Raw genomic sequence first — 25,736 nt, forward strand, 5'->3', positions numbered from 1 at the left:
AAAATAAAACTCTGACCGTGCATTTGTTAAGCCTTATATGATCACTTTGTCCAGCAGCAGAGGTACATAAGGGACCCACCTCCCCTTTGTGGAAAGGCGAGGCATGGTGGCTTCTAGATACGATGGGTGACTACCAGGGTCAGCCAAAATTTGTGGACTCCTGGTTAAGGCAACAAAACATCGTTAGCCCTTACCATTCTTATGTGTAATGTTTCAATCATTGCCACTGCGAGAAAGGGATGGAGGTGGCGCTGTGGTCTAAACCACTGAGCCTCTTGGGCGTGCTAGTCAGAAGGTCGGCGGCTCGTATCCGCATGGCGGGGTGAGCTCCTGTTGTTCTGTCCCAGCTCCTGCCAACCTAGCAGTTTGAAAGCACGCCAGCACAAGTAGATAAATAGGTACCACTGTGGCGGGAAGGTAAATGGCGTTTCTGTGCACTCTGGTTTCCATCACAGTGTTCCTTTGCACCAGAAGCAGTTTAGTCATGCTGGCCACATGACCCGGAAAGCTGTCTGCGGACAAACGCCGTCTCCCTTTGCCTGAAAATGAGAGGAGCGTCGCAACCCCATAGTCACCTTTGACTGGACTTAACTGTCCAGGGGTCCTTTACCTTTTTACCTTTACTGCAAGAACAAGATTTCTCCACCTGTCCACTGCTGTGTCAAATGCTATGTGGAATGTAGTTAAGAACATAAGTCAGGGGTCAGCCAGTGTGGGTAGAGAGCCAGTGTGGTGTAGTTGTTAAGAGTGATAGACATGTAATCTGGGGAACCGGGTTCAATTCCCCACTCCTCCACATGCAGCTGCTGGGTGACCTTGGGCCAGTCACACTTCTTTGAAGTCTCTCAGCCTCACTCACCTCACAGAGTGTTTGTTGTGGGGGAGGAAGGGAAAGGAGAATGTTAGCCGCTTTGAGACTCCTTCGGGTAGTGATAAAGCGGGATATCAAATCCAAACTCTTTCAGCAGGGGGACAATCAATTGTCCCTCAGACCTTGTGGGGGGCCGGACTATATTTTGAAGAAAAAAATGAACGAATTCCTGTGCCCCACAAATAACCCAGAGATGCATTTTAAATAAAAGCACACATTCTACTCTTTGTTTTTTTATTCATTTTAATTAAATTTTCCACTTTAACAATCCAATCCAATCAAATTAAACATTCCAAATTATACATATACATATCAAATAATCTGAATATTCTGCCAAATTTTAATTTTTTAGTAGGACTTCCCACGCTTCAAGTTCGGAGGGTTCTGATCATCTCATACTTCTACTGCTTTTCATAGACACTTCCGATGGTTCCTCTTATTCTTTCTGTTGTTAACCTTCCTTCTTTCACAGCCTCTGAGTTGTTCCCACAAGCGAGTTAAAAGAAGCAATGTTGTGTTTCTGTCTGGATTTTATGTCTATGATTCCCCTCTATAAGTTTTCAGCATCTCCTCACACGCTGGTGTTTCTGCTGAATCAATCCCCTGCCGGTCTTCGAGCTCGTAAAAAAGTTTTGTGCTTTAGTTCCTCAAAGGCTCCTATGTGCTGTTCTGACATGGACACACATATAAAGTCCACATAAATAAATATAGTAAATTGGGGGGGAGGCATTTAATTCAGTGCTGCTTGACTTTGTCCTTATCTCATGATCCACCATTGCTGTCTCTCAATACAGGACACAGCTGGCACTATGGGAAACAGGGGGAATGCAGTATGGCTGTTGCTTCTGTCGTTAAAGGTCTTTGGGCTGAAAAAAGGTAAGGGATCAGCATTTATCATTTCCTTCATACAGGACTGTCTCAAAAATTTCATAGCTGAGCCGATTACGACTCCTGCTATTGTCTCTCACACACAGCTGTGTGGCAACTGATTACCGTATTTTTCGCCCCATAGGACGCACCGGCCCATAGGACGCACAAAGTGTTTTGGGGGGAAATAAAGAAAAAAAATTATTTCCCCCCCCCAGGGGCTTGTGGGGCTGGCAGCGGGGAGAAGCGCTCTTCTCCCCGCCGCCCGCCTTCAGATCAGGTCTGGGGACCACGGGAAGACGCGCTGCGCCTCCCCACTGTCCCCAGAGCTTGTGGGGCAGGCAGCGGGGAGAAGCGCTCTTCTACCTGCCGCCCGCCTTCAGATCAGGTCCGGGGGCAGCGGGAAGACGCGCTGCGCCTCCCAGCTGTCCCCGGAGCTTGCGGGGCTGGCGGCGGGGTCTCCCCGCCGTCAGCCACCAAACCACTTCGGGAGACAGCGGGATGGCGGCGTTCCGCCTCCCTCTGTCCCCCAACCTTGGGCTGGCGCTGGGGCTCTCCTGAAGCCTGGAGAGCGAGAGGGGTCGGTGCGCACCGACCCCTCTTGCTCTCCAGGCTTCAGTGAAAGCCTGCATTCACCCCATAGGACGCATACACATTTCCCCTTCATTTTTGGAGGGGGAAAAGTGCGTCCTATAGGGCGAAAAATACGGTATTTGTGGCACTGTGCCACTTAGCTGTAGCATTTGTGTGGCTATCCCAGCTCCCAGTATGCCCCACGGAGGACCTTAAGGTCCCTAAATAGCAACACACTAGAGGTTCCGGGCCCTAAGGAAGTCAGATTAGCCTCATCCAGAGCCAGGGCCTTTTCAGCACTGGCTCCAGCCTGGTGGAACGCTCTGTCTCATGAGACCAGGGCCCTGCGGGATCTGATTTCTTTCCGCAGGGCCTGTAAGACAGAGTTGTTCCGCCTGGCCTTTGGCTTGGAATCAATTTGATTCCGTCCCCCTCTTTCTTTTTTCCTTTTTCCTCCTGTGATGAGGCTGCATTTTAATGTTTTAATGTTGTATTTTAATCTTGTTTTTAAGTTGTATTCATTCAACTTGTTTTTATTATTGCTTGTTAGCCGCCCTGAGCCTGGCCTTGGCTGGGGAGGGCAGAGTATAAATAATTTATTATTATTATTATTATTATTATTATTATTATTATTATTAGCAAGTGGGTGGTGGCATAGGTCTTTAATGCCGCGAGTCTAAAATTTTGGGGACGCAAACCAGCTTGGGCACCACAGTTTGTGATGCCAATTAGCTAGGCTGGTGTGATATTACCAACACCAAGCTTGCCCGGGAACTAAGCTCTCTCGGAATGGAAGGAGACAGGTGAAGCAGTGGGTTACAGGTATCTGAAGGAAGTGGTGGTGTAGGAGACAGATAAATGCATGAAGGAATAAGTGCAAGGGAGATAATGTTTCAGAATGAGAGAGGTATGAGAGGGCAGGGGAGCAAGGACAGGAAAGGCTGTGAGCTCTTGGGGAGAGAGGCCAGGAGGCAAGGCGGACAGAGCAGGGAGTGTTTGAGAAGCAAAGACTTGAGAAAACAGTAAATGGTGGAGGCATGAAGGTGCAGGCTAAGGAGAAAGCAGGGCTAAGGCCTAGAGACAGCAGGGGCCTGTGAGGTTTTGGCAGGAAGGAAGTGAAGATGCTGAGAAGGTGTGTGTGGTGGGGAGCTGTGGGTCAGAAATGCAATTACTGTTGAGCCTTTTAAGCTGCATCTGTAGAGGAATGATGAGGATGATTTAATAAAATTTTATCCTGCCCTTCATCCAAGGAGCGCAGGGTGGTTTACAATATAGAAACATCATCATCATCGTTCATTCCCCCACCCATCCGGACAGTTTACAGTACATAGAAAAACCTCCCAATACAGGGCTGCCTTCAGATGTTTTCTAAAACTCATATACAGTGGTACCTCTGGTTACGTACTTAATTCCTTCCGGAGGTCCGTTCTTAACCCGAAACTGTTCTTAACCTGAGACACCACTTAAGCTAATGGGGCCTCCCACTGCTGCTGTGCCGCCGCCACACGATTTCTGTTCTCATCCTGAAGCAAAGTTCTTAACCTGAGGTACTATTTCTGGGTTAGGGGAGTCTGTAACCTGAAGCATATGTAACCTGAAGTGTATGTAACCCGAGGTACCACTGTACAGTCATACCTTGGGTTACAGATGCTTCAAGTTGCATTTTTTTCGGTTATGGACACGCCGAAACCCGGAAGTACCGGAACGGGTTACTTCTGGGTTTCGGCGGTCACGCAGAAGCGCTAAATCGCGCTTTGCGCATGCGCAGAAGTGCTAAATCGCAACCCGCGCATGCGCAGACGTGGCACTGTGCTGCGGGTTGCGAACGCTGCGAGTTGTGAACGTGCATCCCGCACAGATCACGTTCGCAACCCGAGCATCCACTGTAATGGTTCGTTTCCTTAACATCTGATGAGAGGGCGTTCTACAGGGAGGGTGCTACCACCGCGAAGGCCCTCTACCTGGTTCCCATAACATAAGGTAAAGGTAAAGGTACCCCTGCCCATACGGGCCAGTCTTGACAGACTCTAGGGTTGTGCGCTCATCTCGCTCTAGAGGCTGGGAGCCACTGCTGTCCACAGACACCTCCGGGTCACGTGGCCAGCGTGACAAGCTGCATCTGGCGAGCCAGCGCAGCACACGGAACGCCGTTTACCTTCCCGCTAGTAAGCGGTCCCTATTTATCTACTTGCACCCGAGGGTGCTTTCGAACTGCTAGGTTGGCAGGCGCTGGGACCGAGCAACGGGAGCGCACTCCGCCGCGGGGATTCGAACCACTGACCATGCGATCGGCAAGTTCTAGGCGCTGAGGTTTTACCCACAGCGCCACCCGCGTCCCTTCCCATAACATAGTAACGTACAAAAACAATACCTCCCCCCCCGCCTGTTCAAAATGCCATAGATTGCTTAATTAGCCACAGGTCTGGGAGAAGAGGGATGTTTTTGCCCGGCACCTAAATATATGCAATGAAGGTGCCAGGCAAACCTCCCTGGGGAGAGAATCGCACAGATGGGGAGCCACAGCAGAAAAGCCCCCTTGTTTTATTCTGGATACTTTGGTGGGGATGTTGTAAACCCCTTTGAGATTTGTTTTCTAAAATATAAATCAGTATAATAACAACAACAACAGCAGCAACAACAATAATACCACCAATGGGGGGGTGGCACCTAGAAATTCCATTGTGGTGACTGCCATCTAGGTTTAAGGTGCCATTTGGTGATTAGCTTATACAGTGTAACCTTGGTTTACGACTTCTGAAACCTTAGAAAACCGAGGAGCAATGGGCGATTGGCAAAATCCATTGAGAAAATTGAAAAACACACAGCGGAAGCCATTTGACTTCCAAGGCGCGTTCGAAGACGGAAGCAATTACTTCTGGGTTTTCGGCATTCAGCTTCCGAAACGTTTGGCTTCGGCTCGAAAACTGAGGTTCCACTGTACAGTGGTGCCCCGCGAGACGAATGCCTTGCAAGACGGAAAACCCGCTAGACGAAAGGGTTTTCCATTTTGGAGGTGCTTCGCAAAACGAATTTCCTATGGGCTTGCTTCGCAAGACGAAAATGTCTTGCAAGTTCCTGCGGGGTTTCCCCCCCCCCCTTTTCCCCAAGCCGCTAAGCCGCTTAACAGCTGATCCGCTAAGCCGCTAAGCCGCTAACCAGCTGATCCGCTAAGCTGCTAAACCGCTTATCAGCTGATCCGCTAAGCCGCTAATGGGCTTGCTTTGCAAGACAAAAAAACCGCAAGACGAAGAGACTCGCGGAACGGATTCTTTTCATCTTGCGAGGCACCACTGTATATTGGAGATGTTTTAATGATGTTTTTATTGCTCTGTCACTTGTTGTTTGCTGCGCTCAGCTCCTTTGGGGGGAAGGACAGGATAGAAATGTAACAAACAAACAAATAGTGAGAGAAGGGTGCTAATTCTGTCTGGACAACTAGGATCACTTCCCTTGAATTTTAATAGTGCAAGATAATGGCTGTGTTTTCTGTGGCTTGAGTGCAGATTTTGGAATATGTCTCTATTTGCAGGTGACCCTGATGTCCCCACGGACCTGAAATGTTACCAGTCAGTGCCCAGCAATATTGTGAACTGCAGTTGGTCTACCAGGGAGCCTCCAGATGCTAATACTACCCATGTCCTCTACTATAAGAGCCTGAAATAGTAAGCAAGGAATTACGTGTATTTCCCTGTGCTGATCCAGCCCCAGAGAGCCTGTGGATTTAGGCATGAAAGAGGCAAAACTTGCAAAATGTCAGGAAGAATTTGCTTTGTCGGCCTTAGGAAGTGTGTGCGTGTGTGTGCACATCGGTGCGCTTGAGTGGCAGTCCTCACAATGTGCTGCAACTTCCTCACTCTATTGTTAGCCGTGTTGGTCTCAAATGCCATTTCAGCATTTTTCAGGGAGGCAAAAGGGTTTCTACCAAGGTCTTGTCAGCAAAAGAAGTCACTGCATTTGACTGACAGAACCTTCCAGGGAGTTTCTGACTCTGGAAGTTACCTGCCTGCACAGGAGTTGTCTGCCATTATGCTTCAGACAGCTTTGCAAATAAGTCCAGACTCATCATTAGCCCACAGACCTTGTTTTTAAACTAGCCTGTTTCCTCACACATCACTCTATTGGCTGGCGTCACTGTGAGTTGGAAAGTCCCCTGCCAAAAATCTCACATCTGCTTGAACTTACCAGGTACCCTTAGGCTAGCCAGAATCCAATGAGCCCCACATCTGCAGTATGGAGACAATAGTAGTACCTCATAATTATATCTCATAATTCCTCAGGTACCCTATTACTCGGAGGGAAAGTGTTCAGGTTGACTTTAACAATCTCTGCATATAGACCACTTCCAGGCCGGTCAGGAATTAAGCTTCTGTTGCCCAGTATTCATTATGACCTTTCTCTGTGTCTTTGCATGGGGCAATCGCTACTTCCTACTTACATCTCCAAATTCTTGATTATTTTTCACAAACCATCCACATTTGCCTGTTGCTTACCTTTTAAAAAAATAAGTTGAATATGTACTGTTCTTTGTTTGTAGATGAATTAGCATTGGGGTTTTTTTAGTAGGCATTCCTAATCATTCCAGAAAGCAATCATTCTCTAAAATTTGTGGCAGTACTGTATATTTATTTATTTCTATATCACATATGTATTATTATTATTTCTGTAGCCAACACAGAGGCATGTGTATGAAAAGGCATGGTCTTGGGAGACCAAATTTACAAATTCCACACTCAGAACAAAACAAATTACCCACTTTACATAACTCTTTGTTCTGAATTGGAAATGGAGCATTTGCAGGATTTTTGTGGCAAGGTTTTGCAAGGAATGGTAAGTCCTGGGCAATATATTTGTATAACCATTAGGTCCAGTCGTGACCGACTCTGGAGTTGTGGCGCTCATCTTGTTTTATTGGCCGAGGGAGCCGGCGTACAGCTTCCGGGTCATGCAGCCAGCATGACTAAGCCGCTTCTGGCGAACCAGAGCAGCGCACGGAAACGCCGTTTACCTTCCCGCCGTAGTGGTACCTATTTATCTACTTGCACTTTGACGTGCTTTCGAGCTGCTAGGTTGGCAGGAATTTGTATAACTAAGGAGTGGCAAATACTCACTTTTGATTCATGCCGGAATTGCCTTTCCTCTTTCTGCCTCTTTCTCTAGTCATCCTGGCAAACCCCCCAGGCGTGGAGCTCCGGGCAAGCAGAACTGGTTGCTTATTGAAAGGCGCAACCTGACACAGGGAGACAGCTACAGTGTTTGGGTGGAAACCAATCACGGCATGGCTGGGATTGCAACTTCTGCTAAGTTAAACTTCAGCTTGGATGAAATAGGTGAGAGAAAATAGGCACAGAGTGCTTTGGGGAAGGGTCTAGATAAACTTGCAGATGAGGATAAAAAATATTACTAAAAATAGTAAGGTAAAAAGGTAAAGGATCCCTGGACAGTTAAGTCCAGTCAAAGGCAACTCTGGGGTTGCGGCGCTCATATCGCTTTCAGGCCGAGGGAGCCGGCGTTTGTCCACAGACCACTTTCTGGGTTAGCATGACTAAAACGCTTCTGGTGCAACGGAACACCATGCCAGAAACAGAGTGCACGGAAACACCATTTACCTTCCTGCCTCAGAGGTACCTATTCATCTACTTGCACTGGTGTGCTTTCGAACTTCTAGGTTGGCAGGAGCTGGGACAGAGCAACGGGAGCTCACCCCATCATGGGGATTTGAACCGCCAACCTTCTGATCGGCAAGCCCAAGAGGCTCAGTGCTAAAAATAGTACCAGTGTGCTTGCTCACTTTTGTGTATCAGTGCAGGCTCAGTGTCAGCATCAGGTAACTCTTGGCAGTTGCTGAGACCCCAACAGGGGACCTAGTGGCAGTGCTGGCCTTCATCCCCAGAATTAAACAGCTGGGCCTGTGAGTCACCACTTTGGAATTTCCACAATGCCTAAAGAACTAACCTGATGTAGCATCACTGTGGGGTATTGTGGGAAATTCAGGATGCCACCCACTTCCACCACCATGAGAGCTTGTGGATTGGGGACCAGTGATGTGGGAGGCTGGGCTGCCAGAGGGCACTCTGCCAAGGGCCATCTCACATCTGGAGCTGATTTTGCATCTGTGTGGTACAGGACAGCTTGAATAGTGGGTGTCATGCTGCGACAGAGGATCACGCCTACAGATTCCACAGTGATGTCAAGAGCTGTGAAATTCCAGACACCTCAGCTTTTCTATTGTTCAAGAAAAAATGGCAACTTACATCCCTAAAGACTTTGACACTTGAAATTATGTGGCTGGGGCTTTCAGTGCGTCCTGTTAAATTTACTTAAAGCAGCTTCCAGCCCATCCAAGTTATCTCTAGTTCTGCAACACTCACCTCTTCACTGCATTCAGTCCTGTGTGTGCCTTTCAAAAATGTGTAAATTGTGAAAGTTAATCAAATGTGCTATCTCATGTTGCATTTTTGTTTGGTTGGTTTTGGCCTCTCAATATTTGGATTCTGAAAGAATTTAGAACCCCTTGAAAAGTCACTGCGCTGACTGCAGAAGTCCACCTAATCTCTCCCTGACTTCTGAGAAAAACACTAGACTGCTTCCTCTTGTTCATAAGAAACCAGTAACTTTAGAAATAAAAACAGTGGAAGTTGTGATGTGGAATTGCAGGCCACCTGCTCTGTGGACATGCTGACCCTTGATCTTACTCTTCAGCATTTGTTTCCTGGGTTTTGTTTAGAGTTTGTTGTTATAGCATAGTTATGGCTCCATTCCTGATGCTTAGAGTGGAGAGTGGGAAGTGGGAGTGAAGGGTAAGCAAGAAGGCTTCTTGTGCCTGAGGCCTTTCTCTGCGTTGCTTCTTTCAGTGAAGCCTCCTCCTCCTGATCTGGAGCCTGTGGTGTTTGAGTCCTCTGTCGCGATGGTCAGTTGGAAGAACCCTCACTGGTCTGAATCCCTTCATCACCAGCCGCTCACCTGTGCCCTTCGATACAAGATGTCCAAGGACCACAGCTGGACCTACGTGAGTCTGTTTTGTCTGGATGCATGGGTCTGTTTCCCCATCCCATCAGCTGTTATCCAGCTTGTATTCTGGGAGAACTGCAACCTGAGGAATCTGAGACAATTATGGTGTTTGGCACATCACAGCAACAAACCTGGGAGACCAAGCATATTCTCTGTGGGTGCACCTTGAAATGATTTGAGAAGAAAGCACAGAGACCTCAGTGGAAGTTAAACAGATTCCCAAACTGGAACAGAACCTAGGAGTCTCAGCTCCAATTGTTTGGCGTTGCTTTCCCTCTCAGTGATAAAAAATAACAACTTATTATTATTATTTATACCCCACCTTTTTCCCTAAGAGGGGCTCAAGATGGCTTACAAGTAATAATAAGAACAGAAAAGACACGTTAAAAACCGATTAAACATTGATAGAATTAAATTAAAACCATACAATTAATTGCTGTAGAAATGGCACCAGCCCTTTCATTAAAAGCAGTCAGTTTTCAAAAACCTGTTGGAACAATAAAATCTTCACTAGGTGGCAGAAAGACAACAAGGAAGAAGGCAGTCTGGCTTCTCTAGGGAGGGAGTTCCACAATTGTCTGGAGCAGCCAGCGCTGAGAAGGCCCTATCCCGTGTCCCCACCAAGTGTATCGGAGGTGGTGGTGGGACAGAGACAAGGGTGTTCCCTGAAGATCTCAGAACCAGGACAGGTTCATAGGAGGGAATATGGTCTCCTAACACCTCAACTCCCCGTGCTCTCCTGCATCTACTCCCTGCTAAACTTCCTGCTATTCTGATGAATGTTTATGTTCATGATTTTTGTTTTGTTTTGTTTTTATTATTTTTATTTGAAGGCAAGTATATCAGCACAACAACAATAGCAGGAGAAAATGGGGTTGGGGGTTGTTTTACCTGATTTGTGAGATGTTTTCTATAGATTCTTACTTTAAAAGAGGAATATAACTGCTACTTCTATTGCTACGATGAATAATAAGAGTAATAATAATGATAACGATAATGTTCTTTCCCAGCTGAGTGAGGAGCATGTAGACCAGGAAGGGTATGACCTGGAGGACCTGAAGCCTTTCACTTCCTACGAGGTGCAGGTACAATGCATTCCAGAAATGAAAAAAGGTTTCTGGAGTGAATGGAGTTCTTCCCAGACCTTCGTAACCCCGGAGGCAGGTACGTACAGCCCTGGAAGTGACACAGGTGGCACTGTGGTCTAAACCACGGAGCCTCTTGGGCTTGCTGATTGTAAGGTCGACAGTTCGAATCCCCACGATGGGGTGAGCTCCTGTTGCTCTGTCCCAGCTCCTGCCAACCCAGCAGTTCAAAAGCATCCCAGTGCAAGTAGATAAATAGGTACCACTGTGGTGGGAAGGTAAACGGCATTGCCGTGTGCTCTGGTTTCCACCACGATGTTCAGTTGCACCAGAAGCGGTTTGGTCATGCTGGCAACATGACCCGGAAAGCTGCCTATGGACAAACGCCAGCTTGCCTGATAGCGAGATGCGTGTCGCAACCCTATAGTTGCCTTTGACTGGACTCAACCGTCCAGGGGTCCTTTACCATTACCTTTTCCCTTCAGTTCAGTAACAGTTCAGTACCAGAATTTCATGTCATGTTGGACTTCAGTTTCTTCCTAGCAGTCTGATGTCAATGTGCTCCCATTATGGTCCCCTTCCCTTCTCCTCTTTTTCTGGAGGAAACATTCTGTCTTTAGAGACGGATGTGCTGACATCACAGCAGGAGCTTGGCTGATACACTTATTTCACACTCCTGTCACTCACAAAAATGTGAGATGTACACTTGAAAATGTAGGTGTACAACTGAAAAATATATATGTAAATGTGGGGAGAGGCCATTGTATAAGGAATTAACCTTTACTCTCAGACCTTATGTGGAATGGTTGGGGCTGGGGTACTGAATCATAGAATTCCAAAGTTGGAAGGCATCTTTGAGGTTTTCTGGTCCACCCTCCCTGATGACCCCATTTCAATGCAAGTTTCACAGCGCAGGATGCAGCCGCAGAACCTGTGACTAGGGGGCTGCCCAGCATTTGCTTAAACATATGCAGAGCCCACCAACTCCTTAGGCAGGTATTTCTGGGATTCAAGATTCTGTTCATCTTTGGGAGAACTGGTTCCAAGCAGCAAAATTGGAGCATAAACCTGATCGTTACTAAATCGCCATTGTGCATTTTGTTTCTGTCTGCTTGGAAAAAGTCAGTTGTGCATGCTGCCTTATTCATTTGTTTCTTGGACTTATTCTTTAAGGAAAGCACCTGTGATTGTCCAGCTGCTCTGTTAGCTCTCACTAACCACCTGTTGCATCTCTGTTGCCTTTAGCTCCACTGGGTCAGGTAGACGTGTGGCAAAAAGTTGGTGTTTCTGAGAAAGGTGTTCCAAATCGCTTCCTGCTGTGGAAGGTAAAGTGAACCTTGCTGGTCTCCTTTTTACTGTACATACACAAGGGATGAATGAAAATTGAAATTTAAAGAATTTTCACAGGATTTGAGGAGCCTTGGAGCGTACAATACACAGAGCCTTTTGGCAAATGAGCAGACATACACTCCCTGCTATTGGCTGGGTGGGAAACCTGAAGTTTATTTAGTTTAACTGAATTAACATCTCCCCTGAGCTGTAATGGCTCTCTGTGCTCAGCCTTTGGTCATAATAGCTTCTGGGAACTGATGGCGCTACACAGACCACAGACTGTTAGCAAATATGCTGAGCCTTGCAGCAAAATGAAGTTTGCTGTCAAATAACAGGGATGTTAGCAAATCATGGTCACTTCCTCTTAGGACTGGTGCACTGTTTTTTAATTACGGCTGTGAGCTGCTTTAGGGGAACCTTCTGGCACTTCCCTCACTGCGAGAAGCAAAGTTACAGGGAACCAGGCAGAGGGCCTTTTTGGTAGTGGCGCCTGCCCTGTGGAATGCCCTCCCATCAGATGTCAAAGAGAAAAACAACTACCTGACATTTAGAAGACATCTGAAGGCAGCCCTGTTCAGGGAGGTTTTTAATGTGGGGCATTTTAATGTATTTTTAATCTTTGTTGGAAGCTGCCCAGAGTGGCTGGGGAGGCCCAGCCAGATGGGCGGGGTACAAATAAATTCTCTCTCATTTTTTTTAAAGGGAGCTTTGTGCTTGCAGGCCTAGAAAGCAAATTCTAATCAGGTTTGCTTTAGATCTGACCTCACCATAACTACGCACGCATTTGGCCTGCATCAGGCTAAACTCTACAATTCTATGATTCTGTGTTTAGTTTCCTGCATTGCAGGGGGTTGCACTAGATATCCTTTGGGGGATCCCTTCCAACTCTACAGTTCTATGATTCTATAAGAAGAATGCATACTTTTGCCAAGTTTGCCGATTGCCATCTGTAAATTGATGTCCCATAAATGTCTGTGGTGCACTCACGGCCTATAAAAAAACAACAACAGGAAAAATACTGTGCAGGATAGGGTTACCAGATGTCCCCCGGTTCCCGGGGACAGTCGCCACATTTGCAAATCTGTCCCCGGAATGTCCCCAGATTTGCAAATCTGTCCCTGGGAAATGTGGCAGCGGCAGCCTCAGCAGCCCAGGGCCAGCCTGGTAGCGCAGTTGGTTCTGTCTGGTTTCAGGAGCTGCTCGCTGCCGTGGCACCCACCATTTTTCCTCGCCAGAAGTCCCCATACAATGTGTCTTGTGCGCATAAGATGTGTCTTGTGTGATCTCCTGCCCCCTTTGTTTTGACTGATCAGGGGAGGCTCGGGAATTGTGGGTGGGCGGCCATTGCCCAGTTTTTTAAAAACTGTGCATTTACCGTTTTACAGGGTGTGAAAGAAGGGCTTTGCACCTTTATACAATATTCATGTGTGCTTGGGCCCAGGGTCTTTTGCCTCACCAACACTAGAATGACATCTGAGTGCTTTTTCATACAGTTGCTGCTGATAAAAAACCTTATTTTGCCCATCTTTCACTTGTCAGCTTCCTGCCCTTTAGCAACAGCCCAACCTTTTCTGATCACCCCATTCCCTCGCTGAGAGGAGATGCAGCCTGCGGACCTTTTGCCCTGTCTTTGCAGTGTGTTAAAGGCTCAGGACTTTCCATCTACTTAAATAAAAGTAGTTACACCATCTATGACTCTTTGGCTGCTGTGTGTGAGAGCAGGGACTGCCGTGCAGCTGTGTCCTTAGTGAGCAGGATCTGTTTGACTGGGTGGGCTTCTTCAGGCTTTTCTTTTCCTTTGTTTTCTTTTATAATCTCTATTTTTGACTGAAGGAACCTCTGCTCACCTCCCTTTCGCAGGCACCAGATCCCGAAGCAGCTCGGGGAGTCATCCTCGACTACGAAGTTGTTTTCCGGGACCGTGACAAAAACATCACTATGATGGTGTGCCTTTGCTGCCATTCTGCCCTCCCTCTTTCCGCCGACTACGCCTGGGTATCGGCCCGAAATTCCGTTAAGAATACGCTGCCTGCCAACCTCAGCTTGGAACAAGCAGGCAAGAGTTGTTGATAATGCCTTATCAAAGGGCTGCTTGTAAGGGGTCTTTCCTCTCATGCCTGCCCTGTTTCCTGCCTTTTCCTCCGAGACTAGAGCTGAGTCATCCTCACCGCTGATGGGGGAAGGTGGTTTGCTGCCCTCTGTGCACCTCCCCTAACATCCTGCTCGTGAGAGAGTGCATTGCCTGTCACCCAAACTCTTGCCAGACCTAATAAGAAAATGCAACCCTATATGCTAATCCTAGCATAGCAATTCAGCTACTCCAGTTCGCTTGGTTTGGAAGTGAAATACAGTGGATGCTCGGGTTGCGAACGTGATCTGTGCGGGATGCACATTCGCAACCCGCAGCGGCGTGTCTGCGCATGCACGGGTTGCGATTCAGCACGACTGCGCATGCTCAAAGTTTTTAATGTATGACATATTAGTGTATTTTTGGTCTTTGTGGAAGCTGCCCAGAGTGGCTGGGGAAACCCAGCCAGATGGGCGGGGTACAAATAAATTATTATTATTATTATTATTATTATTATTATTTAGCGCTTCTGCGCATGCACGACTGCCGAAACCCAGAAGTAACCCGTTCTGGTACTTCCGGGTTTCAGCGGTCCGCAACCCGAAAAAACACAACCTGAAGCGCCTGTAACCTGAGGTATGACTGTAGGGCCAAAATTGTGTCGTGCCCTTCATTGCGCTACAACTCCCATCAGCCCCAGCAAGCATGGTAAATAATTGGGGATTGCGAAAACTGTAGTACAGGGAAACCTTTGGTTCCCCATAGGTTACTGAGCTACAACTCCCATCAGACCAGGCAGCATGGCCAATGTCCAGGAATGATGGGGGTTGTAGTTCAGCAATATCTGGAGGGCCAAAGGTTCCCCATACAGTGGTACCTCAGGTTACATACGCTTCAGGTTACATATGCTTCAGGTTACAGACTCCACTAACCCAGAAATATTACCTCGGGTTAAGTGCTTTGCTTCAGGATGAGAACAGAAATCATGCTCCGGCGACGCAGCAGCAGCAGGAGGCCCCATTAGCTAAAGTGGTGCTTCAGGTTAAGAACAGTTTCAGGTTAAGTACGGACCTCCGGAACGAATTAAGTACTTAACTTGAGGTACTACTGTACCTGCTGTAGTGCAACAACATATCTTTTTGTCCAATTCTCCCCCACCTCGCCTTAATAGTTTAAAGTACCTTGAAGGTGGAGTTAGGATACAGTGGAATCTCAGCTCCTGAACGTCTTGGGAGCCAAATGTTCTGGCTCCCGAACGATTCAAAACTGGAAGTGATTGTTCCGGTTTTCGAACGTTCTTTGGAAGCTGAACGTCTGGCATGGCTTCCGATTGGCTGCAGGAAGTTCCTGCAGCCAATCAGAAGCCACGCCTTGGTTCTCAAACTGTTTCGGGATTCGAATGGACTCCCGGAACAGATTAAGTTCGGGAACCAAGGTTCCACTGTGCAAGAAAAGAGGCAAAATACAAACTCTTCCTTCAAAGGCTGGTACATAAGACAAGGGAAATGTCACTTGGGCAACTATTAAAGAAAACAATTGAACCGAATGGGGAAGTACTACAGAATGTATTGGGCTGGGAGAAAGCAGCAATTTCATCATTGGTAATGTAATGCTTGGGTCTGACATACACACAGAGAGGGAACCACAGAACCCCAGAGAAACAGAAAGAAAGACCCACAAAACTGCCTCATTCACTTGTGATCAGCTCTCCTCCTCCATGACTTGCGGTCGCCCCTTTGTGGGACAGGAAGGGGAGGGGCAGGAGATGCTTGGGGAGGGGCTGTGCTTCTCTAAGCAGCTTTTGATAAAAACTGAAGAAAGGCAAGGGTGCCTCAGCTTTTGTTTTCCAGAAAGAGCATGCGCTAGCATGGCATGTTTGGTCAGGATATCTCTTCAATGCAAATGGGGTAGGGAAGATTGGGGGATAGACATAAACATATATATTTCTATTTTATTTTTAAAGATACCTATAAAAATAGTTCGCTGTTGATGCACCACTTGGTCTCTTCCAGCTCTATACAGTGGTACCTCAGATTACAAACACCTCAGGTTACAAACACTTTGGGTTACAAACTCCACTAACCTGGAAGCAGTACTTCAGGTTACAAACTTTGCCCCAGGATAAGAATGGAAATCGCGTGGCGGCGGCAGCAGGAGGCCCCATTAGTGAAAGCGCGCCTCAGGTTAAGAATGGTTTCAGGTTAAGAACGGACCTCCAGAACGAATTAAGTTCATAACCCGAGGTACCACTGTAATTCAATGATTCTAAGCAATAACTTTGAAATCAGTAGTTACCTGTTCTCCTCAGAATGGGTTTTCTCCTCCAGACACACAGATGCAATACAGTGGTACCTCAGGCTAAGTACCGTATTTTTTGTCCTATAGGGCGCACCGGCCCATAGGACGCAGCTCGTTTTTTGGGGGGGGGGATGAATAAAAAAAATATTCCCCCCCCCAGCCGCGGCTGCCGCCACAAGCCTTGCGCACACCTGCCCGAAGCACGGGGCGCCCTCCGGAGGGCTCCCCGTGCTTCGGGCTGCAGGCTGCCGCCCCAAGACCTCCCGCCGGGCGCAAGGCTTGCGGACACCTGCCCGAAGCATGGGGCGTCCTCCGGAGGGCGCCTCGTGCTTTGGGCTGCAGGCTGCTGCCCGCAAGCCTTGTGAGCCCGCGGGAACTCCCGCCGAGCTTGCAAGGCTTGCGGATAGCTTCCTGGAGCCTGGAGAGCGAGAGGGGTCGGTGCGCACCGATGCCTCTCGCTCTCCAGGCTTCAGCGAAAGCCTGCATTTGCCCCATAGGACGCACACACATTTCCCCTTCATTTTTGGAGGGGGGAAAGTGCGTCCTATGGGGCGAAAAATACGGTACTTAATTCGTTCCGGAGGTCCGTACTTAACCTGAAACTGTTCTTAACCTGAAGCACCACTTTAGCTAATGGGGTCTCCTGCTGCTGAAGCGCCGCCGGAGCACAATTTCTGTTCTCATCCTGAAGCAAAGTTCTTCACCTGAAGCACTATTTCTGGGTTAGCGGAGTCTGTAACCTGAAGCGTATGTAACCTGAAGCGTATGTAACCTGAAGCGTATGTAACCTGAGGTAAAACTGTACCAGAATACTCTGGAATTTCCTCGATGACTTTCAGGAATTTATCTCCATGTTCCTGATAAACAGAGGTTTATGGGACTGCAAGCAGGCCAGGCACTCATTTTGCACAGGAATTTGTAACCTTTTGAACTTTGCCACCTTCCCACACCCTTCTCCTATTTCCCTGTACATACCTCTGTGACTGGAATGTTAGAAAAGATAGGTTTCAGCCCATTCAGGCAGTTTTGCATATCATCACGCCTCACTATCATTATTAGTTAGTATCATTACCAGCAGTGCCCGCAAGACAAAGATGCTGTCAGATAAGGAATTCCTTTGCTGATTTCCCCCTCTGGCTGCCATTCTAGGACTCGGAGTAACTGCATTTCGGCAGAGCGTATTATTATGCCTTTTAAGAGAAAACGTGGAAATTCCTTTTTACTCCTCTCTCTTTCCCTTCCTCTCCTAAACATGGCTTTGGACTCAAACAAAGCCCCTCATCTCCCTGGCCCTTTTGGGTTGCTGTTGGGTTGAGAATGAGATCGCTGTTAGGAAACGAAACAAATTGGAGGATGTGCAAGCTTACAGAATAAAAAAATTCCTTCCAGTAGCACCTTAAAGACCAACTAAGTTAGTTCTTGGTATGAGCTTTCGTGTGCATGCACACTTCTTCAGATACCTGAAGAAGTATCTGAAGAAGTGTATCTGAAGAAGTGTGCATGCATGTATCTGAAGAAGTGTGCATGCACACGAAAGCTCATACCAAGAACTAACTTAGTTGGTCTTTAAGGTGCTACTGGAAGGAATTTTTTTATTTTGACTATGGCAGACCAACATGGCTACCTATCTGTAACTGGAACCATGGCAAGCTTATAGAGTTTAGCTAACATGCTGCCCACTCACCCACCCACCTCTCTCTCACCCCCCCTCCAAATCCAGACCAATAAAAGTGCAAAAATAGCACAGATCTCTTCAGCATGGTCCTTCTGTGCCGAAATAGAGAGACAGTAGCAACCACAAGCTCCTCTTCAGCCCAGGCTTCCCCTTTCCACACAGGCTTGTTTGTTCTCCCTCATCTCTCCAAGTCCCCCACATTTCTCCTCTGTGTCTGAGCGCCTTCTCTGCAGATTGACCCTAGGAGCCAATTCTCAGAAGCCAATTCTCCTCTTTTCACTCTGTTTGGCTCCCATCAGCACAAAGGGTGAGAAGACATCTTCTCAGTGGCTAAAGAGCTCCACTTCTATGCTGATCCTGGATGTGGGGACCAGGATGGAAAGTGGCTGCTTTCTTCTGTGCCACAGATTCCTCCCACTTCCCTTCACTGGATTGCCAATGGTCTGTTGGCATGCTGAAGAGCATGTCAGTAGCTGCAATGCACGGATCCTTTGTTGGCCCCAAGAGGTTCCCCTGGAACCATCCTTGCAAAGTGGTCTCTTGCCTGGCGAATGTCACAAGCAGTGATGCTGTCACAGGAGTCTTCTTGGACCGTAATAATAATAATAATAATAATAATAATAATAATAATAATAATAATAATTTATTTATGTTTTATTTAATAATAATAATAATAATAATAATAATAATAATAATAATAATAATAATAATTTATTTATTTATTTATTTATTTATACCCCGCCCATCTGAGTTTCCCCAGCCGCTCTGGGCGGCTCCCAACCGAGTGTTAAAAACAATACAGCATTAAATATTAAAAACTTCCCTAAACAGGGCTGCCTTCCGATGTCTTTTAAAAATAAGATAGCTACTTATTTCCTTGACACCTGATGGGAGGGCGTTCCACAGGGCAGGTGCCACTACCGAGAAGGCCCTCTGTCTGGTTCCCTGTAACCTCACTTCTCGCAGTGAGGGAACCTCTAGAAGGCCCTCGGAGCTGGACCTCAGTGTCTGGGCTGAACAATGGGGGTGGAGATGCTCCTTCAGGTATACAGGACTGAGGCTGTTTAGGGCTTTAAAGGTCATCACCAACACTGTACTGGGGAAGGTACCCAGCGCCTCCAGGGATGCTCTTAATGACAAACGACTTGGCCTTTCTCCAGATCTTCCTGGCCCTGAGGAAGTCCAGGTGATGGCTGTACCAGGCCTGGGTCTCAGGGTGATGTGGAAGCCCAGTGCAAGCGCTCGGTGGCTCCAGCCTGAGGAGTATGTGGTGGAATGGAGAGAAGAGATCTCCAGCAACCCCGCTGGACAGTTGCTGAACTGGACACGGAGCCCCAGGGACAGCAGCAGCGCCCTGTTGAGAGGTGAGGAGTGTGGGAGAGCTCTAAGCGGGGGGGGGGGGGGGGGAGAGAGAAACTCCCAAGCCAAAGTAAATGTGTTGTTAGTGGTATGAAATGCAATTAGCAGACTTTTGTGATATAGATAGCAGTGTTGAGGGAAGCAGGCTTCCGGTTCCAGTCTGCCTTAATGGAGGCAGCTCCCACGACAGCAAGAGATTGTTGGCAAAGGAAAAACAAGGATATAGATAGCAGAGTTGGGGGAAACCCATCAGTTTTGGCACTGTAGAGGGGGGGGGAGAGGCAGATTGGTCCTCTCTTCCCCCTGCCACAGTCCCAACAGAAATCCTCTCCTCAGAGGATGCTCTTTGGTCTTCACACATGGACCCTGGCGGAGACTTTCCTTAAGTTGCAAACAGCATCTTTTGGAGGTACTTTTTTTTTGTCACAACCATGGCTGGGAGATGGTTACTCTTCCACGTACTCCCACCCAGTCCCACAAGGTCTCCCAGGGCTTTCCCACACTTGGGTGTTCACCTAACCAAAAACATGCGAGTCCTCTTTGGGTGTGGAGACAGCTAGCGGCCCTCCTCTGGATAATCACATGGGATGCATGGAGCGAAAAGAGACAGGCAACAAACCCCAGATAACGTCTGGCACCACATGGTCTCTGTGCTTGGAGAAAGAGGCTTGTTCATCTTGTACCTCCTCAGGTGGCCTGACATTGCTTTTGCTTCCCACTTCTCAGGTAACTTCAGAGCAAAGGTGCCCTACCTTGTCTGCGTCTATGCTGTGTATGCTCATGGGAGCAGCGCTTCGGTCCCTGTGCGAGCCTACTTCAAGGAAGGAGGTAATCTTGATGGGCAAAGGGAATGTGGAGGTTGTCAGTGGGATGAGGAACAAGGTAGAAACTATCCCTCCTGGTGTATTGGTTTTCTTTTGGTAAGAAAGAGGAGTGGCTTTTAGCTTTCTGGTGTGAGATCCTCTGCCTGTAGTCTTGAAATAGTACAGTCATCTTATTTCTGCTCACACTTCATGTGTAGACCTTGCTATTGTTCCAGCTTGCAGGAAGGGAAGCTTGCTATTGACTTGGGTCTCCCTTAGCCACAATCCCAGCTGTTGTAAGAAGATTCCCTTTGAAAGTGTATGGAGCTGCTAATTAATGTAACAACAACAACAACATTTATACCTTGCCTATCTGGCTGGGTTTCCCCAGCCACTCTGGGTGGCTCCCAACAGAATATTAAAAACACGATAAAACATCAAACAGGGCTGCCTTCAGATATCTTCTAAAAGTCAGATAGTTGCTTATCTCCTTGACATCTGATGGGAGGGCATTCCACAGAGCGGGCGCCACCACCGAGAACACCCTCTGCCTGGTTCCTTGTAACCTCACTTCTCACAGTCCCATTCCTTCTCCTTCCTTCCCCTTTCCAGCACCAACAGCTGCTCCCCAGGGACTGCAGGACAGAAGCATTTCACCTACAGCCTCTCTCATCTCCTGGGGGGAAATTCTGCTGGGAGATCGCAATGGACACATCACCCACTACACGCTTTACCTGGGACATCCCACTTTACGGAATGCCAAGGCAAACAGGACCAGTGAGTGACGCCTGAGACCAAGAGGCAATTCTCAAGTTTGCGGGGAGGGAGGGGCTGGGCCCAAGACCCTCTGAGTTGCCGACACGGAGGTCTTCCTTGCAGCTGCCTACGTGGTTTTCATCTAGAATCTGCAACCCCTGGATCTCGGGGTTGAAAGATGCGTTGAGTGGACCAAGGAAACCAAACCAGGTCCCACTACTGTCAGGCATGCAGGTTGCACCAGTCGCAGACTGCTATGCCAATGTGACATCTGGTGCACATGCATTGGGGCTGGGCATGATTGAGTCCATGTCTGCACATGGGATTGACCTTGTGTGTAGCCATAGGGCTTTTACCATAGAAATACAAGGATGGAGTTACAGATGGGTTGGGTATAAATAATAAAATCATTATTAACTCAGTGGAGCATAAGGGGCATTATCTGCTTTCAGTTTCAGTTCAGTGAGGCGCTGTGGTCTAAAGCACTGAGCCTCTTGGGCTTGCCGATTGGAAGGTCGGCGGTTCAAATCCCTGCGACGGGTTAAGCTCCCATTGCCCTGTCCCAGCTCCTGCCAACCTAGCAGTTTGAAAGCATGCCAGTGCAAGTAGATAAATAGGTACTGCTGTGGTGGGACGGTAAACGATGTTTCTGTGTGCTCTGGTTTCTGTCACAGTGTTCTGTTGTGCCAGAAGTGGCCACATGACCTGGAAAGCTGTCTGTGGACAAAGGCCGGCTCCCTTGGCCTGAAAATGAGATGAGCACCACACCACATAGTCACCTTTGACTGGACTTCACTGTCTAGGGGTCCTTTACCTTTACCTTTTAACTTCAGTTCAGTAACAGTTCAGTACCAGAATTTCATGTCATGTTGGACTTCAGCTTCTTCCTAGCAGTCTGATGTCAATGTGCTCTCATTATGCTCCCCATCTCTTCTCCCACCCACCCCAGCCAACACATTGAGATACTGGTGCAGTAAACTCTTGGATGGTGGGTACAAACTGCCGCCCCGCCTATGCTCAGATTATCCACCCCTTTCCTAGTTGTAGTTGGTGCTGCAGAGAGGAGCTACAGTCTCTCGGACCTGACGCCTGGGACTTCCTACCAGCTCTGCATGACGGGATCTACCTCAGCCGGGGAAGGTGTGCCCAGTCCTCTGCATCGCTTCCACACTCCAGGTAGGAGAGGCTTCTAGGACTTCTGTTGCTTGGACCAAGCGAAACCTGCTTGGCATGTGCAAAGGCTATGCAACAGCTCAGTAAACCCAGCAGCCGGAGCTATCTTGAAATGCCTTGATAGGGAAATATCAAACTTCGGGACAAAATCATGCCTTGTCAGCAAGGCCTTGTTCATCTGAGTTTTATCCCTATGATCTCCTGCAGATTCCCATTGGCAGACCCTCCTGGCAGTCCTCCTGGTTCTGGGATTCCTGCTTTTCGTGGCCTTCCTTGTGGTGCTGGTTAATCACAGGAGGTGAGTAATAAAAGGCAGAGGTGTGGTGGGGAGGCAGGCTGGTCCGTGCAACATCCTGCCCAACATCTGTGGCTACTTACCTCCCCTCCCCATCTCCCCCTCATTTGCAGCCCCATGTGAAAACTCTTGTCCGCTGTCTCTCCTCCGCAGGGTCCTTGACTTCTGCCATAAGATCCTGCCTCCGTGGTGCTGGGAGAAGATTCCAGACCCAGGGCACAGTGATGTTACCCAGAGTATTGATGAGCACCGCGCTGACCCTGGCATGGTAGGAAGTCATTGGGTTAAAAAAACAACAACCCAGATATGTACTGTCTCTGTTTGTGGTGGGAGCAGATGGGAAGGATCTGATTTCTGGAGAGAATTAGCCATCCGAGTTGCCTCTTCCTCTTCACTTGCTGAGCGGACCCAGAAAGAACTTGTGCCAGATTTTAAGTACTGATCAACCCATCTTCTAACAGACAGTAACTGATGATATATTTGAATAAATGTGCTTATCTGGAATGCTCTCCCCGGGGAGGTTCATCTGGCGCCATTATGTATATTTTATGCACCAGGTTGAAAACGTGTTAGAAGACATCTGAAGGCTGCCCTGTATAGGGAGGTTTTAAATGTGTGACGTTTTACTGTGGCTTTATAATTTGCAGGAAGCTGCCCAGAAGGGCTGGGGCAACCGAGCCAGATAGGAGGCAAATAAATTATGGTTATTGCATTTGTTTTGCAGGATGCCCTAAGCCAATGCCCAGTCAAGTTCCCAGAAGAGATAGACATTGTTGAGATTAAGGAACCAGCCCCAGAGCAGACCACGCCCCTTGCCCCAGTGGAGTTCTCTGGCTATGAGAAGCGGTTCATGCCCACTTTGGAGGAGCTGCAGAGGCTGGCTTGAGAAGAGAAGAGAGGATGCCTGTGACCTTTGGAGACCAATGGGGGAGTGAGGACCTGAAGCTTATTCCTACAGCCTCTGATCTCTGGCTGGACCAGGGTCAGCAACCTTATGCTCCTGCATTTGTTCTTCAGCCTTGGACGTACTGTAGGAAAAGTGCCCTGCCAATTTCTTTGGCTACCAGAGCATCTCTTATGCCATGGATCAAAGGGCAGAACTGTCGGTTACAGACCCAGGTGCTCTAACAGTTGCTTGTGGCCTCAAAACAGCCACAGAGAGATTCCTGGGAAGGAGGAAGCGCAATGAAGTTGTGGACTGAGCCTGTATCTTCCTCAAGGCTCCCTGGTGTTAAGCTGTTACTACTTGGCTCGGTCTTTCTGTCGTCTCAGCTGTTTGATCTCCACCTGGATGCTGGAGCCTATTGGTGTTTCGCAACTTTCTGACTAGTTTCAGGACCTTAGCCAGACCTAGCAGAGTAAACGTAGAGTTCACGAAAGCAATTGGCAACTGGCTGCAGACAGGATGGACGAAGCAGGAACCAGGAACTTGTAGTTATAGGTGTTTATTATATACAGTGGACTACAGTGGTGCCTCGCAAGACGAAAAGAATCCGTTCTGTGATTCTCTTCGTCTAGCGGTTTTTTCGTCTTGCGAAGCAAGCCCATTGACGGATTAGCGCTATTAGCGGCTTTTAGCGGCTTATCGGCTTATCGGATCAGCTGATAAACGGCTTAGCGGCTTAGAAAAGGGGAGGGAGGAAAAAACCCCCGCAGGAGCTCGCAAGACATTTTCGTCTTGCAAAGCAAGCCCATAGGAGATTCGTTTTGTGAAGCACCTCCAAAACGGAAAACTTTCGTCTAGCGAGTTTTCCGTCTTGCGAGTTTTCCGTCTTGCGGGGCACCACTGTATTTACAGGAACAGAACAGAACACGGATCTTTGACTTGCTCTCTCTTACACGACTCACAACTCTCAACCTCACTCACTGATGCTGAACTCTGAACTAACACATTCCAGTTAGTAGGCCATAAATCATCATTCCTGTGAGAGAGCTTGACCAATCATGGACTGGGAATGTCCAGTCTGAAACCCCAGAGAGGCACCGCAGATTATACAGAGCTAGATGGGCCAGTGGTCCTATTCAGCATAAAACAGCTTCCTGTGTTGTCCTATCAGTGTATTCAGCTGCTTCTAGAAGCAAACCCCACACAGCTGTAGCCCAAAGGCAGCAGAATGCCACAGTGCCAAAGAGGAAGAATTACTGCTTGCTTCTGGGAAGGCCATAAATCACCAACCACCACCCTTTGGGTGGGGTCTGGTTCCCATGCCCAAGTGTAACTGTTACTTTGACCTTTCGGTAGGGTTTTTTTTATTAAAAAAAACGTTTTGGTGGTGTGTTTTTTTAAGATTTGCTTTGGTTTGGTTTTGTGTCTTGTAAGCTGCTTTGGAAGTTTTTCCGCTTGCAAAGCAGCATGGACGTACATTAAAAAGGTGCCTTGTTCTTAAGGCAGTGGGGTTAGGAAACACACCTGAGAGGTGCTCCCTGGATGGATAAAGTAGAGGTGGAGATTGAATTGGGGTGGCCTCCCTGTCCATGCAATGGACAAGTGTATTTCACACTTGATGGAAACACAGCTAACACAACTTGCAGCCAAGATCACCTGGAAGATGTCTATGCAAGATGGCGTTGTTACCAAGAAAGGTATGGAAAGGGGGAAGCCTGCAGTTACACCACACCTGTTACATGGTGCTTCTGTAAAACAGTCACATACAGTACTTTCTTGTAGTAACTTTTGGCGGATCCGGTTCAGGTTTAAAAGGTGCAACAACTCCCTTCCCCCCACCAGGGGGCAGGAAAGCTCTGGATACTGACAAGTTACAGCTGCTTTATCAAGTTTTTTTGGGGGGTGGGATATGTTTGGTTTTGTTTTTAAAATAAAAATGTCTCCCTTTATGCCCCCTCCAAGCCACTGGATTCCTGTTTCATTGCTTGTCTTGTGTATTCTGCAATGACCCCCCCCCTTTCCAAATTTGTGTGTGATTTTTTGCAGCCTTGCATGCCTCCGATTACAAATGGCAGCAATTTCCTTTGCACCCATTTAAGGATCGATCAGAAGGGAATTGGCCCAGGTTTCCCAGTGCAGGCAGAGTTGGGGGTGCAGCCTCTGTCTCTTCTACAGCCCACCTTTGGGCAGCTGTATGAAGTCCCCTCTTCCCTTGAGAGCAGCTCCCCTTCCCTGCTCTCCTGTCTCCCTTGTAGGTTTTGTGGATCTGAAAGAGGCAGCTTCTTTCTGTTCAAGAGGTGGGCATTATCTGAGCATCCCTTAGTTATGTGTGTGACAGATGCTTCTGTACACCCACTTGCTGCTACCTGCACAATCAAGGCAGCTTAGAGCCCACTGAGTGTAGTTGTATATGGCTGTGTTTCCTACCTACAACTTTTAGTGTGCGGATTTTTGTATCTGACACACATTTCTCCATTTTGAGGTCTGTTTCCCTACGAGCCATGTAGAATTAAATAAACATTCATCCCCCTGCCAAAAGAGCTGCTACACTTCACTTGCCTTGGGGCTGATTCAGGCCATGGGCTTTTGCTCTGTGTTTGTACCACAGATTGCAGTGGTAGATATGATGATGCTTCAAGCAGAGAGGAACGCTCAGCTCTCCCCTGGCTGTTGTGTGTTTACAGTCA

General features: G+C 47.9%; 1 protein-coding gene and 1 long non-coding RNA gene across 4 annotated transcripts in view; one reads left to right on the top strand and one right to left on the bottom strand.

Annotated features, from left to right (window-relative positions):
• Positions 1-1,599: 1,599 nt before the first annotated feature.
• The window catches only part of LOC310697047, a 143,308-nt gene continuing 119,171 nt past the window's right edge, over positions 1,600-25,736 (bottom strand). The window contains exons 2-3 of the long non-coding RNA XR_014520903.1: positions 3,717-3,861; positions 1,600-1,737 (exon numbers count right to left, since the gene is read on the bottom strand). This is a non-coding gene — a long non-coding RNA (uncharacterized lncRNA). The remainder of the gene's footprint in view (positions 1,738-3,716; positions 3,862-25,736) is intronic.
• Positions 1,636-23,633, top strand: IL27RA (interleukin 27 receptor subunit alpha; the record flags this gene model as incomplete). 3 transcript variants are annotated; one of them, XR_014520780.1, is made up of 15 exons in its annotated part: positions 1,636-1,747; positions 5,841-5,973; positions 7,469-7,638; positions 9,163-9,317; positions 10,330-10,483; positions 11,650-11,729; positions 13,597-13,792; positions 18,938-19,141; positions 19,863-19,964; positions 20,552-20,716; positions 21,737-21,871; positions 22,076-22,166; positions 22,317-22,431; positions 22,888-23,282; positions 23,322-23,621. XR_014520780.1 is itself a non-coding variant. In XM_083483006.1 (14 exons), 14 exons carry the CDS (start codon positions 1,636-1,638, stop codon positions 23,047-23,049), a joined length of 1,974 nt encoding a protein of 657 aa, XP_083339132.1. In that variant the 3' UTR covers positions 23,050-23,633. The 3 variants fall into 3 exon arrangements, 2 of the variants coding, with proteins under 2 accessions (XP_083339132.1, XP_083339133.1); XM_083483006.1 differs by having other exon boundaries at positions 22,888-23,633; XM_083483007.1 differs by lacking the exon at positions 1,636-1,747 and adding an exon at positions 2,938-3,443 and having other exon boundaries at positions 22,888-23,620.

Source organism: Podarcis liolepis (genome assembly GCF_965112155.1).
Source record: "Podarcis liolepis genome assembly, chromosome: 17".
NCBI classification, from domain to species: Eukaryota; Metazoa; Chordata; class Lepidosauria; order Squamata; family Lacertidae; genus Podarcis; species Podarcis liolepis.